Raw genomic sequence first — 16344 nt, forward strand, 5'->3', positions numbered from 1 at the left:
CATCCATCACATTTAGAGAATCTTGTACTGGTTCGCCCGTCTCCGGACTTGATCAATCACTAAACAAAAAGATGTAGAGTAAATTTTTTATAGACGCTAAAACATTTATCATATGTTTTGCTCTACATCTTACTTGGTCTGGGAATAGTTTTCAATGGAGGTTTCCATTCATTATATTGGAATAAGTCATTAGATTGGGCTCAGTTGTCCGATGCATCTTACGTTTTTTAATGTCTAACTTAAATGCTTATTAGTACACCTCGGTGGCTAAAGTTGAAATGTTTTCTTTCTACAAAACATTTGTAGAAATGTAAATGTATCTTCACATGGCCAGTTCAAATGCCTCAGATGATACTCCAGCCCTGGTTCAGGAAAAAAAGCAGGAGTGCCAGATATTAAAACTTTGAGACTTACAGTGTGGAAACTCGACAACAGCTTCCAGTGAGTTGGACACAAAATTTCTACGCACGGAAATTCCTTCGAGGTGAATAAAGTTGCTAACTAGGTGCCAGCCAACACGGTCTTCACAGGTCTACAGTCAAGCCTCACTCACTACAAGAAGGATCGGTTCTAAATGCATCTGAAGAAAACGTTCAGAGTGTCTGAGGTTTTAGGAGTTCTGTCACTCCTGGAGACAGAAAAACACACATCTGCTCTTATTAATTTGTAATCGTTTCATTTCTAAAAAACACTCCTGTGATAAACTGAATTTTTGTTGATGGAAGAAATGGAGCAAGTCAGTTTGTTGTGTGTTTTATTCATATATCCTAAGATGCTACAAAATGGATAATTCCGACGTCATGAGGGTGTGACGACAGGGGATTTTCAGCATGACTAACTTGTGTCCACAATGCTAAAGTGCTATGCTAACAAGCGACTAGCACTTGTAAGACTGTGTGTTATCTGGTTACAAAAGGCCTTTCAACTGGGAGTAGGACACACACTGGCCAGGTATCCTGACAGCAGCTGTCGAGCTCGTTAAGAATTCATGGTCTGCATGGTAACACTGAACACAAAGAAGGACTGTAGCAGGTATCTGAACAATGTTTAACAGCTTCTGTTACAAATGGAGACAAAGTTGCAGAATAATTTAGATTTTCAGGAGACAAAACATAATGAGTTGATGTGAAAAGGTCTAGCTGGTCATACATGGATATAAATGATTTATTTATTACTTTAAAACATGTTTTCATTTTCTGACCTGTTGCTTAATGTAATACTAGGACTCTGTTATTGGTCCAAGAACATAAGTTGCACCAACGAGGTCTGATGTCTTTGTGGCGTAGAACAATACCAATGATGCAGTTGGACAGTAAAAATGATTTTATACAAATCATTTTCTAGAGGTAAATGGAGCACAGATTATTGCACCGCTGTTCTTCCTCATTCTGTTGCTCTGCGCTAGGTCCATAGTTTATGAGGTTGAATAGTCAATTCATCAATTCCATTTATAAAGACCAAAATGCAGCGCTGGCCCATCACCATGCTTTCCTTAAGGGACAACACAGCAAATGGGACCTAGCAACAGTTTCTGATTCCTTTTGCAGGCCTCTATCTAAGCTACGCCCTAAAGAGGGCGTTCCAGTGTGTCCTTTCCTTAACCTTAGCTGTGTATATACATACGTGCGCATATGTGTGTGCGTTTATATGAGTATACAAATAGCTACAAGAGAGAGAAAAACACAGAATTACTTATTCCCAAAAACTGTCTATTGGCTAGATAGAAAAGCTTCTTTTAATTTGCTAAATGTTATTAATAACAATCAAAACGATCCAAAATCAATGGATAAAAGTTCTAAAGAATTTTATCATACTAACATTATATTACTGTGAAAAAGTGTAAAAGTGTGTTGCTTTTCTGTAAAAAAGAAAATTGTGTCCTGCGGTTTTCTTTCAATCTTTTATTTACCGTTAAGATATTTTCACTCCAAGCTCTTACACTCTGTGAATTTCATGCATAACATTCTGACTGCATTGCGAATACTTCTTCTACTTAATGTAAAGGGAATTGAATCTACCTTCTGAAGGTCTGCGATGGCTTGCTTCAACTTCTTGGCCTCCTCAAAGTTCTCCTGTCGGACAACGGCTTGCTTCTTTTGGTCCAAGAGACGAATGATGTGAGCGACCTCCGGGTCCTGGTACATGTCGAAGGCCAAATCATCAAATTGGGAGATTGATAAACATTTGCTGAATGTGAAAGAAAGCATGAAAATCCATGATTGGAGTAGGAATCCAGTTTACGTTATTATCAATTAATAGCTCTTTGGTAAAGAATGTTAAAAAAAGCCTGAGATCACTTGTATAAAAAGTTGCATCTCCACAGGTAATATTGCACCGGTAATCCCACAGAAATTTAATTTATGATCAAACGCATGCAACAACAGCATGAGTACTCATAGAAAATGTATTTATCATACAGTCTGTGATAAATATAGTAAATGATTCTCTATTTGACAGGGTTGCTTGTTGCAGCGCTCTGATGTAAATGTTTTTTCTGTACTTTATTTTTATCACAATCCTCAGAAGGTTTCTGTACAATTCTTGATCAAAGTATGTAAAAACAATCTAATTGTATCATTTACACAGATTAAAAGGCTAAGAAGTAAGTATATTTGTATATATTTCAAAGATGGGTTTTGTTTCCTCGCACAAAAAAACTACCTGCATTGTCCTCAAACGTGTGTGACCCTGAATGGCTTACTGGTTGTCTCCCAGACTGAATGGTTTTGGTGGACTGTGTTATTGTCACAAGACAAAGAAACCAGGGTTCAACGGCCAAGCCTCACCCCATGAAAGTCGTGTCCAGGGCAGCTTCCTGCTGGGTACTGTTGAGGGACAGTTCAATCAGCTGGTCTCTGCTTGGCTGGGGCTAAACAGATGGACAAATTACACAAGTGGATTGGCTGCACACTTATTTCTGTATTGTGCAGGGCTAAGGTTTGAGTTTTCCCTGTCAGAGAACCCTAATTTAATCCAACAAAGGCTTTACATCAAACCCTGAGTGTCAAACTCAGGATTTAATACATAAGGTGTATTTACGGATTAAAGTTCAGCCCTAAATGCAATTGAAAATTTGTTGAATTACTTGAAAATTGGCGTTCATGATACACCATGACTTTCCATTCAATCAGACTGAGCATGTTGAATGGAAAAATTATAAATCTCTATATGGGAAAATCTAATTCCCAATGCAAACTCAAATGTTCGAACTACAACAAAAAGACGTTTTGCAAAGTACTGACTCAGTGGGACGCTTTTCTTGTTTTACATGCATTTGTAACAAATTTTGAAAACAACGCATTTTTTGCTTCCACTGCTCAATCATGAACTGCCTTATCTTGGTCGATCAAATAAAATCCAAATGAAACAAACTGAAGTTTGTGGTTTTGTAAGAAAATGTCCGTGGCATTGGCAGTGGTAAACACACACACAGATCCCTACTCAGTCCTTCAAATGCTTTGAAAGCTAATAATTACACAAACAAAGCAGCGTTTGCTGAAATGTTTCCGATATCTCAGCTTAAAAGCTGCTGTCATGACATGGAACAAAGTTTATCGTCATGCAGCACTTCCTGCTGGCTAGAAAAAAAGTTAGAATAAGAACTTTCCAGTAAAGCTTTAAGTGACAACATCAGGTCTAGTCAAAGTTTTTGAAGGCCACTGTTTTGTGTGAAGGAACATAAAGGAAAAGATTGTAATCGCTTAATGTAAAGTAGAGGAGCATGTTGCTGTGTCAGAAGCCATTTTGGTAACACTTTATTTGACGGGGTGTGAATAAGACTGATGTGACACTGTGATAAACATGACATAACACCTGTCATGAGCATGAAGGAGGCTTTATGAATGTCTATGACTGTTGTCATGACGTGTAATTCGATAAATAATGACACTTTTAATGCAAAGTTGCTCTAAGTGCCAACTCTGCATTATTTTGTAAATGATGATACTTCAACACTCCTAAAGAAAGGAGTGCTGACATTAGACAAGGTAGAGATGAGATGTTCTTAATCAAATTTAGTTCAACCAAGAAGTAAATAATCCTCGTTTTACATATTTACATCACAGTTTCAATGTCCAGAACAAACATAAAGCAGATCCAGGAGCCCCAGCTGTGGCCAACAGGCAAGAAGATTGCAGTGATGAAGGTGCTCAGCGGGATTAGAGAAGCAACAATGCACGGCTTGTTCACTGGAATCTGTGCGAGGGGAGTCCACGCTTTCCTTGCGTTTCTGTGTGTTATTGCATGTACGTGCGTGTGTGTGTTTTAAGGCAGTCTCGCTCCTCCAGGAGCCGTCCATCTGCAGGACTCTCTGATTACACTCACCAACTGAAGGTCTCCTGTGTGATTACATAGTGCCCTCTCTTTGTGTCTCATTACTACACGGATGACATACATAAACACTTGTACAAATAAGTTTGGGCACTTGTGGAGTTTAGTTGGGCCAGAGCCAACAATAAATACTTTGAAAATTAAATGATAACTTAATAACTCATTTGAATAGGTCGTGCGAGTCTTGATTTTGTGCGTCCCCTTCACCAACATCCTGCTGTATTCTGTCAATTATCTGCAGTTACTTCAGCTTGTGAAAACAAAAACGGAATATCTCAAACTTAATGGCTTCTGGTGTTAAGTTAAAAAAAGAAAAAGTGCTAAACTGACCAACATTATGTTAATGTTATGCAATGTTGCAAAATTAAAATTTGAAATGTGTCAAGGGTTTGGTCTAAGGTTGAATAAAAAAAAATCTATTAAATCTGCCCGACCAGTCAATGGTGAGAGTCCAAAGTCAGTTCAACATCCCCCCCTTCTGCTTTGCAAATGTAAATTCAGCACAGAGTGAAATGAGGAGACTGTTCACTTACCCCTGTGTGATGTGCAATGCTATCCAAAGGATCTCCCAGAACGTTAATGGCGACCAGTGCAACCTGAAGAAGTTAAATTTATTGACATCAGTTTGAGAAGAATTAAAAAGTCCTTTTTGGGGAATTTTGGCCTCAAATGAAACACATTGAGCCATTCTCCACAAATGAAGGAAACATGAAAAATTTGTGAGTCTTTCCAGGAGTGATCCACCTCCCAAAATTACTCCATTAACTCGTTACTGAGGTTTCCAAAAAAAGCTAAATCTTAAATACTGCAGGCCTCAACTACAGCAGTTTAGATCAGTAAATCAGGCATTTTTTTTAAGAAAAGAAAAAGATACTGTGCAAAAAAATTTACCTCTGGTAGAGAACCAAAATGAAAACCAACCTGAAGCCACCCCAGTAGCTTTGTTTCTGATCTGGGAGAAATGCCCCAACAGATTACCTGATTGTAGCGATTGTAACGGTTGGCGTGGTTCCTGTGGAGAGTTATTCTCAGATACGTTCCGACGGCATCAACATGCACCGACTTCAGCTCCCGGGCTTTGAAGCCGGTCTTCTCGTTATCCGATAAAGACACATACCTGTTGAAAAAGTGCAACTTTGTTATTTTAGATTAGATCATACCTTGAGCAGGTGCTGGTAGGTTTATTAAAGGTTATAACTCCACCATCTTGGCAGCTGAAAAAAAAAACCTTAATGACTCCAACTTTCTAATCTACTGGTGAGATTATGGTACAATTCATTAATTGTTAAGTGAATTGACAATTAAATGTCAATTCATTAATATTTTTCTCAATCATTCAACCAATAAATTCATTATGATTTCCCAGTGAGTGATCATCATGTAATGCTGATGTGCATCAGCTGTCCACATTTCCACATTTACTGTGATAGAATGGTCGCACCGTTTTCATATAATATTTTTCCAGACTAACTCTGAGGTCTTACCCAAGTCTGTGAAATTGTCCAGGTAAGCCTGGAGGGCTGGCTTCAGGCAGGCTGTCACCAACATGAAATTCAACCTTGGCTGGGATCATGTACTGGTGAGCCAGCAGTTGCAACTTTCTTATTCTACATCTCTCCACCAGTTGAAGGGTGAGGTGCTGAGGAAACGAACACAGCCTGCAGAAATTTTGATACATATAAATATTAGGCTCCGTTAAAAAGGTAGATTAAAGAGCAACTTGAGAAAACGACATGCTGTTATATAAATAACAAAGCCTTATGTCAACATATTTTTAAGAAAACAAATATGATAGCTTGAATGATCATCATCTTGAATTTTACAGTGTCTACCGCCGAGATGGAAATTCATAGCAATAACAGTATTTCAATGTAAAAAGTGAAACCCACTTATACATTATATTGTAATATTTTAAGGGCTAATCATGGAGACGACTGCTGACTTGACAGTGAGGTAAATCACAAGTGATAACGCCAACTGTTTACACAGTGGTGTATCCAAGCACATTGCTTGGACATGTGTCTGTTCCAGTTTTTGATGAAAACTCTCTACATAATTTCCAGAACCGGATGGGATTAAGAGTCCAAGAAATATTCATTTTGTTTACTGCTTTTGTCAATGGGCTGCAAACTGTACTTTTATTCTTCACTCTTTATACATAAGGGACAACTCTATTCAGAATCTACTTTTAATTGTTCTAAATCTTAAATAGTAGACAAATGGTTTTATTCGGCAATCAAACCAACAAATTAGATTTCTTAGTTACCATTAACACATGTAGGTACTAACTCATTTTAAAAGTAGATAGATATAGCAGGTCAAGACCAATTTTATTTCATAGGGAGCAAAAGATGAGCAAGGTTTCTGAACCCATACCGCACTATCAAAATCTAAGGTTTATGCTTTAAGGCCTACATTGCTTAAATGAAAAATACATCAGAGATTAACTACGTTTCTGAAAAGAGACCCCCTGGTTTTAATTACCTGCTGGATCTCCAACCACTGACAGTGGGTGCATGCACCATCAGCTCCTTGGCACTGAAATTATCCTCATGACTTGAAGAGGTGACCGCAGTGAATTCCGTCTTCTTGGGCATTCCTCTGATAGACACCAAGATATATTTTTTTTTATTTTTGTTCAAAAGAGTTACTAAAATATAAACAAAAGAAACAGTCTAAACCTGCACGTGTAAAGTGTTGGTTGAACAATTCTGTTGGGCTCAAATAATTTGATAAAATTATCTTTACATTTAACATATTTCAATGAATTTCATAATTGTGTAAATACATTAGGAAACATAAAAGAAAGACAACTTTTGGGTTGACAGGAAAGTGTATCTAGCTTGTCAGCTGCATACCAAAACGTGACATTTACATGCATAACTTCTCTTCATGAAGGCAACATAGACTGGCTATAGATAACATTGTTAAACACAATAAACGGTACGTTTTTGCTGACTTAAACGTGTTAAAATTGTTTCATCTGCAACATAGCAAACGTCATCTAGTCTAACATTACCTGTATTGTACAGAAGACTTACCCGACTAAAATGCGAATAAGACCGACAGTCGCGAGTCTTTATTCACAACTCGTTGTAAGCGCACAGCTAGATGTATAAAGACCTTCTTCTGGGGGTTTTGGAGACATCTTACCAGCAACATGACCGTATAAATAAAGGATCGCACTCCCATCTCATCTCCATAACCACCGATGACAACACGCTTTTCACACATGCGCAGTAGGTGAGCCTCAAAGGATTCTTCTTCCTACTCGCACTTCTTCTTGAGATTTATTGGCGGTAGGCAACAAAAAAAAAAAGTAACGTGAACTTACCGACACCAACCGGTAAGGAGTGTGTACCACAAGATAAAAAAAATGAAAGAAATCTTTTTATACAACTTACACTGTTTCAAAGAAAAAAAAAATTATATATATATATATATATATATATATATATATATATATATATATATATATATATATATATATATGTTGCCTTGCAGCCAGAAGGAAAGGCAACAGCTCTCTTGCCAGAAGGCAAGAGCAACAGCTCTTCTGCACAAATATTAAAGATTATTAAGGCACTTAAAAATTCATATTACATTAAACAAACTAAAAGACATACTTCTGCACAAGTATTAATTAGTTTTATTTTGTAATCAGGTTGCTGCGTGATGCAGACTTCTGCCCAGCTCCCTCTTGAAAATAAGATCTGGATCTCAACTTGGTTCACCTGGTTAAATAAAGAAAATTAAGGCATACTTTATTAGCCTAAAATGTACACCGGGGCCGGGTTCAATTCCCGGCCCCGGTCTTTCTGCATGGAGTTTGCATGTTCTCCCTGTGCATGGCATGCGTGTACTGCAGGTACTCCGGTTTCCTCCCACAGTCCAAAAACGTGACTGTCAGGTTAATTGGCCTGTCTAAATTGCCCCTAGGTGTGAGAGTGTGTGCATGGTTGTTTGTCTCTGTGTTGCCCTGCGACAGACTGGCGAACTGTCCAGGTGACCCCGCCCCTCTCCTGGACCAGCAACCCTCCCGACCCCACCATGGGACAAGGATTGATAACAGAATCCTTGTCCCTGACAAGGATTACTAAGATTCTTATTTAACTTGTTTTTCTGAATCTGGTAATTCAGTGCAAAATAACATGTTCTATTATCTCATCTTCCCCACAACCACATTGGTGTTTCACTATCAAAAATAATGAACTACTTAATGCTGTGTGTCCAATTAGTTTTTATTGATCTGTACAGCACTTTAAACTGCTTTTAGTATGAAGGGTGCTTTATAAATATAATTGACTGATTATTTTCCAAGTAACTTATAAATAATAGTTTTCTAATGCATATAAAATGATTCTGTTACCAATACACTTCAGTACATAGAGTAATTGTGACCCCCCACCTTCCCCCCCCCAAAAAAAAGCTTTGATTTTGACCAGCAACAGTATGTCTTCAGCATTTTAAGAGTCTTTAATCCGTGAAAATTATTTGGTAGTTCTTACAGTATCTGTTTTGCCTAAGGATCTGCTGCTTCTGCAGCCCCTATAGTTTCTCTCTAGGTGGCCTTCTAGAGTTCGGCTGGTGTAGTCTTCTCCAGAGGTGTGTTTTGACTCGCCTGTAGATAATCATCGGGAGGATAAGAGGAGCGGGTCCCCAATAGTGACCAGATCTCAGCCGATTCGTGCTCAACCAGAAGCCTGGGTTTCCCAAGCGCCGTCTTATATTCACCTAGTGAATATAACTGAAAATCCCTTTCAATTCTAATTTATTAAATTTCTGTGTGTATAAAGAACATCTTATTTTTTCTTCTACACAGTGAAGAGCGGCTGACTGATGGATTTGGGGTCTCATGTTTTTTTACTGGAGGATCAGCAGCTACTCACATTATCAATGACTGCAGCGCTGCTCTGAACAGTAAACAGATCAGTTGACAAGTGTCAAGAACAAAATAAACGGCACAAACCTCCTTCAAAATAATAGGAAGCACTTCAAAATAAAAGCATAGACATGAGACGTCGAACTACTTGAAGAATTAATAAGTGACCCTGAACTCCTGAACTGAAGTTGAAGCCCTGCTGTTCAGTTTTCACTCAATCACATTTACTTGCATATAATGCTGTATCTCTCGCTCTGAACATTAGCTGGAAATCCGCACCAGCAACTCTTCCTGAACCCATTAGGGACAAGGGTGTATAGAAGATGGATGGATGGTGCTGTATGTGGAAATATTTATTGTGGTAAGGATTGTGCATGGTGTCTTTACTTTAAAACCATTTTGGTGATCATTTGTTCAAAGTCAATTACAAACATACCCATAGTTTGACCACTTATATTACAGAAAATTGATGTTACAAATATATAATAATTCCTGTGGAACTGTTTTTTAACCCCATTTTGCAGAGGCTTTTTTAAAATGTGTTGATAGCAAAGGTGAATATTGTTACAAATTAAAAAAAAAAAGTTTGAAATAACACTAACAAAGAAAACTTCTACAGTATAGAGCTAAAAAAAAAAAAAAAAGTTACACAAAAGTGTTTCAGTGTAAAGATGGTTCGTAATTTGTTTTGTTGCAACCTGAAGTGTGAAATAAACTTCAGTGGAGTGTGAAAACAAAATATGTGTATAGGTTTATGTCTGGTTGAACGATGTGTGTGCCCAGTTGATTTTTTTTTTTTTTGTAATCCATAGGGGGGCCCAGAAGAAAATTTTTGGGAACCACTGGTCAATGCAATGGCAGAGTGGTGACAGATTTGGGTAGCTTCAGTTCATCAAAGTCAGAGGCCATATCCTGCATCACCTCCAGCTGTGACTTATCCTGAAACAAATGTTTTTGGAATAGTTATTTTTAGGGAAAAAGTGAAAAAAAAAATTTACGTTTTAAAGAAATTTCTCACATTTTGCTATTTACCTTAAAAATGTCACGATTTGCGGTGTGGTGGTGAGTAAGAATGCTGTAGATCCAGAATGATGATGACAATGATGAACATGATTTAATGAAGAGAGCTCAGACAGTCCATGAAACACAGGCAACTCGGCAGAGTAGGTACAAAACAACTCGGCACCGATTGTAACTGGTAAGACTGACATACAGGAGCTAATGCCGACACAGGACTTTACAGTTCTACTGGGAAGGCTAACTGAAAGGACACATGACTAACGACAGACATTAGACAAGGATCCAACCAGGGACAGAGACAACTGGTGGGCTTAAATACACAGGGAGACAATCACAGGGAAACAAGGAACAGGTGACACTAATCAACTAGTAGACAGGACAACATAGACTCACAGGGAACAGACACACAAAACCTAAATAACACAGGGAACCTAAAATAAACCACTGAGAACACAAACATAACAAAAAATGCCTTGGCCAAGATGGACTTTGAAACAGGTCCATTCTTGGAGTACTGCCCCTTCATCCAAAGTGGGAAACGTTTTGACAAGCAGTTGCAAAAAAGTCATCTTCCTTCTCCACTGCTTGTGGGCTGAGTATGTTGAATGCATGCAGCAAGGATGTTCATCTCTGGGAATCTCCTCTCAAAATGCTCAATCAGATGGTCTAAATATGGCTGTTACCTTGTGAAAAGATGTATTTTTAATAGATAAAACAAAGGTTGTCTAATTCCATCATATTTTCCAAGTTTGTAACTGGAAACACTGAATATTCAAGACATGAGTTTGAAAACGAGTCCAAAAAGAGGCGAGGTCAAAATCACTGAGGCGTTTCACTCTTTCTTCCAAAAAACTGATATGACCCTGGAGGTTGCACATCTCCTGCCTCCTTGATTTGTCGAATGGCCTCAATAGTAACAGGCACCTAATTAAATAAATAGATTAAAGATCCAAGTCTTATTTGCTTTTCATAATTTTCCATAAACAAGTAAGTTAGTCCTTAAAAATCAACTTACATGTTTCTTGATGGCCAAACAATTGACTTTTTCCTTTTGGAAAGCTTTGAAAGCTGTGTCAGGTGGGGAAGAACATCTGCCTGGACATGGATGGCAGCTACAAACCTGTATGTTGCGCAATATGTATAAAGGCCCCTTGCTACTGGGTCCTTTTTCTCTGCCTCCTCAGCAAGAGCTGCCAGTACACCTGCAAGATTTCTCTGAAGAGTTGAGATAGCTCTGTCTTGGGACAGCCATCTTGTGTCCTTCACCTCCTAATATGCAAAGGACAGAGATAATTGTGTGGAAAATTATCCAAACAAATAATTTTTCATACATTGATAAATTCAAGACAGGGAATTTAGCCCATTTTTGCAAACAGTGATGTCTAAAATATTAAGGAAAAGTTAAGATTGCTTACAATTATTTTTAGGCTGTCCACTTGTAGAACACTGGAAGATGCTTTCCGTACGGCTGTGCGATTGACAGTTTCAAAAATAAAGGTGCAGATCTTGAATGTTCCCTTGGAACATTTTCATGAATGGAAAATTGTCTGCAGCATCTTTGCATGCAAGAGGAAGGCAGTGTGCTGCGCAGTGCACAGAAACTAGCTGTGGCCAGGAGTCTCAGCTGTTTTTCAACACCATTGTAGCTCCAAAATGACGCACTGGCACGGCTTTCTTTAGACGAGCTCTTTTTATTACATGCCGTGAAAACTATAGAAATAAAACACAAAGCTTTAGACATAGATACATTTACAGACAGACATGTGACCCGTGCTTTAACAAAGTTACATCGTGGCCACCTGCCACTTCGGAGGTCTTTAGCAGATTACTACTTCTTCGTCCACTCTAAATCAAAATATTAAGTAATTAAAACACCATAACCAATAAAATTGACAAAATATTACAAATATAACTACAAAATACCTTAACAGCTACACGAGATACAAGGCTGCTGCACGTGCTCAATTCCAGACTTCTGCTCCTTCTCTGTTTATTCGTCTCGCAGCACAAATGCACAAATCACATATACACAAATCTCGTGATGACTTCCAACAAAAAGTAGCTCAAAGTAAAATATAATCATTTTACACAAATCTCAAAACATAAACCAAACAAATTAAAATACATAATCCTAACAGTTATGAAAAAACTTATGTTAATTTCTAACATAAATCATTTTAGTGACACAACCATTCTGGCGCCGTTAATAGACATTACAGGTACTTGGAGACAAATAGGAACTATAACTCAAAATTATACTTGATTTTAAGTTCTTTCCTGTCATCACAGCAGCGCCATCTGTCCCCAAACCAAGAATCCGATCTGTTGATATGGCTTTGACTGCGATCACCTCACGGATGGCCTCTGCTACTGTATTTGCCTTCCCATCATTTAGCGGCACCGTGTCAAGAAATTGACAGAAAAGCTGACCATCTCTATCTAAATACCTAAAAATTTTTATTATTTTTATTTGACCTAGTACAAGATTTCATTTATATTCACAGTAAAATGACCTAATATGTATATCCAGTTGCCTGGTCAAGGACATATCTGTAGATTCGTCCACCTCAAGTCGGACGGCCTCTAGAATCGTTTTTTTCACAACTCTAGCTAGGATCTCCAACATCTCATCCACAATTTTGTGTGATCTATAATTGGCCCTCTTGTCAATCTAACAAAGAAAAAAAGGTGCCATAACACAGACAGTGTTTTGAAAATGCTGATGCCACAAAATGTGTGGATGTGAAGATGGAGAGAAAGGAGAGAAGATGACAGAGGAAGAATCATGGCAGACAGGGGAAGGCAACAGGTTGGTCTAATATTAGGTGGAAGTGAGGGAACAGCTACTTGACCCCAAACAATAATGTTTAAACATTTTTAAAAACTGTATTAAGATCTGTAATTTTTACAACTAATATATAATGCTTTTTCACCATATGACTTAGTGGAGAATGGCCTTTGCCACACAAAATGGAGGACACATTTAGGCAGTAGATGGTTGAAAATGGCTCACAGAAATGTTTCGATGGCCCATACCCAGCATCAGAGGTGTAAGAGGTGCTTTTCCAAAGCATACTGTTTTTGTGTACTGTCTAATGGAGAGAAAATTGCACTGACGCACCATGAAACCAGTGGTTCTCACATAAACGCTTATCTAATGTGGAAAGAACTGGCATCTCACTTACGCCTAGGTAATACTATTGATAGTGAACTGCAGAGAACCATGGCAGCTGAAAAAGCACACAGGGGAAGTGTGTTGACTCGAGTTATTGACTGCATACTTTTCCTTGCAGAGAGAAACTTGCCACTAAGGGGGGGAAATTCTCAGTTAGGAAATCCTAAAAATAGAAATTTTCTGGGAATCCTTGAGCTCACAGACCAATATGTCACACTGGTAGAACATCTTAGAAAGGCTGCCTCTAAACAGACCACTGGATATATGACATGGTGCACTCAGAATGAATTTTAAGATTCAATATCAGAGTGTGTTTTGGATAAAATATCTGCCCAGATCAAAGCCTCTAAGTACTTTGCAGTGGAACTGGCCTGTACACTTGATATTTCAAAGCAAGTATAGGCCTCGGTCATCATTCGATATATTGATACAGATGAGAAGAAAAGTCACTATGGCAGAGTCTTTTGTGAGGTTTATGGGGGTGAAAACATTTTTCTCTTTATAATTTTTGAGTACTATAAATGCATTCTGGGGAAGCGATTATGGATGTTACTTCCGGCGGCTAGCGGAAGTAGCATTATTTCATTGTAATTTGTAGGGTTTTTTGCAAATCTATATTCACACGGTGCTTATTTTGTGATAGAAATCATTGCATGGAAAAATGCGACTCATTCAAGCAGAAAGCCAACAAAGAAAAGGTGACATTCCTTAAAAGTAAAGGTTTATGCTGTGGCTGCTTACATAAGGGGCATATGAGTAAGAACTGTCCACAACGTCTAACATACCTTACCTGTAATAAAAGTCACCCTGCAGTTCTGCATATTTAACCAATAAAGCAGCAGTACCAAGCATTATCATCAGCAAATAATAAGCCCATAAATCACGCATAGCCTCCTGGGGTCTAGGAATAAGGTGGGTAGATCAACTTTAGTAAATAACTGTATGTAACCACTTTAATTGAAAAGGAAAAATAAATCATCTTACATTATGCTTCAATTCAGCTATTATTCCTGAAAGTTTTTGTTTTTCACTCCCTGTTCGGTTTCACAGATGTTCAAGATGATACGTTGTCTCAGCTGTTCATTCTCCTGTGTAATTTTAAATACCTTTTTTGAAGAACTATCAACTGTTCTTCAAGTCCAAAGTCTTTTTCTCAGCACTTTCTTTTTTCTTTTTTTTTTGAAGTCATAGCTTCATCTATTAATGCTGCTATCTTGGATTTCAGTCTAGTCACTTCAGCTTGCAATGTATAATTATCTTCTGTCAGAAAGGATTCTTATTTTTGCATTTTTTCTTTATGATTTGTTATATGGTCGTTCAGTGATTTTAATATTGATATCTTGTGTGTCAATTCAGCTATTATTGCTGAAAGTTTTTGTTTTTCACTCCGGTGTTCAGTTTTACTGACTTCTACCTGAAATTCAAGCTGATACAACACTTCTCTCAGCTGTTCATGGACCTTACCACAGGGGCCGCGTTTCATTGGCTAATGCCCATTTTACGGCACAGCGCAGCTACCACGTGCGTGACCGTCTCACAAACACAAGCTACAGTAGTAAACACATGCTAATTTACATTGTGGACTAGCAGACCGGCAGAAAGTTTTTGCGTCAGGACTCGAAAAAGAATGGTTCTCCACTGTCAGTGGGGTATCTGTACAGGCGATGTCAGGTATCCTGATCATATTTGTGGAACTAAAATTCACAGATTTCCAAAATCTGAAACGGAATACCTTCCTTGGATCAAAGCTTGTGCACGACTGCATTTGCAGCTCAACCATCATTGGATCAATAAGAACAAAGGAGTGTCTGCTGGTGTAAGTATTACTGCTTTGCTTTCTTTGTGTTTAGTGAATGAAAAAAAGAAAGTCAATAATAAACACATCCATTATGAAAACTTTTTAGCCAAGTACAGCATAATGGCAGTACCGATACAACTTCTACAAGCCTGTCTGTTACAGTCTTACGTTAGCTGAACAGATCAATATGCAATGTGTGCCGTATCTGACATACATTAAAAATTTTATTTTACCTGAAAAGGCTTTTTACTAAACTGTAATCGTGTTAGCCACGCTAATCATGTTAGCTTCCGAGTACCGTGTATCAGGCCTAGGCACATACGAACATTTGCCAACAGAAATCACCCTCAAAACCATGAATGCCCGACTTACCCAGCCTTGCAAGAACAATAGGCGTCAGTGATCTTGTCCACAGCTATATTTATGCTGAGGGTCTGAGGATCTGCTGTGTTCCTTATTGACCGGTAGCATTTAGCTGTGACGCGCACAATCTTGGAAGCATCGCGTGGCTCAAACACCTTGATGTCGTCCAAAAAAGATGACATGAACTTGTTGGTTCCCCTGTCCATTGTCGTGGCTGATATTTTTGAAAATCCGGCAGAAATGCTACACTAATCGACTCAGAAATACTCTGCAGAGAGTCAGTTGAAATGAAATTACATAGAAACTAAACACAGCGAGGCTTTGTTTGTGAGACATGCAGTCACGTGAGACTTTCGAGGGGCGTTTCTGGGCGGAACTTAGTAAGGTCCATTCTCCTGCTTATATTTTAAACACCTTTTTTGAAGAACAATCAACTCAGACAGCTGCTTATTGAGCTGTTGAAACTTTTTACGAACCTGACAGTTTTCCATTGTCACCGTAAAACTATCAATGTTTTTCACTATTTAAAATAACACTTCTACTGAAAGAAGTACTTTCCTTGCAAATGAATTCAATGAGAGTGTTCTATAAACACTAATTTTTTAAAAGCAAAAAAGTATTCTACATCACCTACCTTTAATGCATCATACTGACAACCGATCCTGGCGATCTGTGCTACCTCATCAGATTTTCCAAGTTTGTGCGTTATAGGATTTTATTAATAAACATAATTTATTTAAAAAATCTTTGATATTTATTTTATGGTTATTTAAAATG

General features: G+C 38.1%; 1 protein-coding gene across 4 annotated transcripts in view; it reads right to left on the minus strand.

The window, feature by feature from the left end:
- cep104 (centrosomal protein 104) overlaps positions 1-7588 on the minus strand; it is a 34447-nt gene extending 26859 nt beyond the window's left edge. For 2 of the 4 annotated variants that reach the window (XR_534025.3, XM_008413098.3), the window contains exons 1-7: positions 7371-7585; positions 6814-6930; positions 5814-5987; positions 5308-5446; positions 4863-4925; positions 2787-2869; positions 2019-2187 (exon numbers count right to left, since the gene is read on the minus strand). Coding sequence is in view for 3 of the 4 variants with exons in the window: in XM_008413098.3 (XP_008411320.2) it covers positions 2019-2187; positions 2787-2869; positions 4863-4925; positions 5308-5446; positions 5814-5987; positions 6814-6926 (741 nt within the window). In the remaining variant the exon portion in view is untranslated. Of the gene's footprint in view, positions 1-2018; positions 2188-2786; positions 2870-4862; positions 4926-5307; positions 5447-5813; positions 5988-6813; positions 6931-7348 lie in introns of all 4 variants that reach the window. The other 2 variants (XM_081608784.1, XM_081608785.1) reach the window with 2 other exon arrangements.
- Positions 7589-16344: the final 8756 nt, after the last annotated feature.

The sequence above is a fragment of the Poecilia reticulata genome, chromosome 7 (assembly GCF_904066995.2).
Source record: "Poecilia reticulata chromosome 7, P_reticulata-male-v2, whole genome shotgun sequence".
NCBI classification, from domain to species: Eukaryota; Metazoa; Chordata; class Actinopteri; order Cyprinodontiformes; family Poeciliidae; genus Poecilia; species Poecilia reticulata.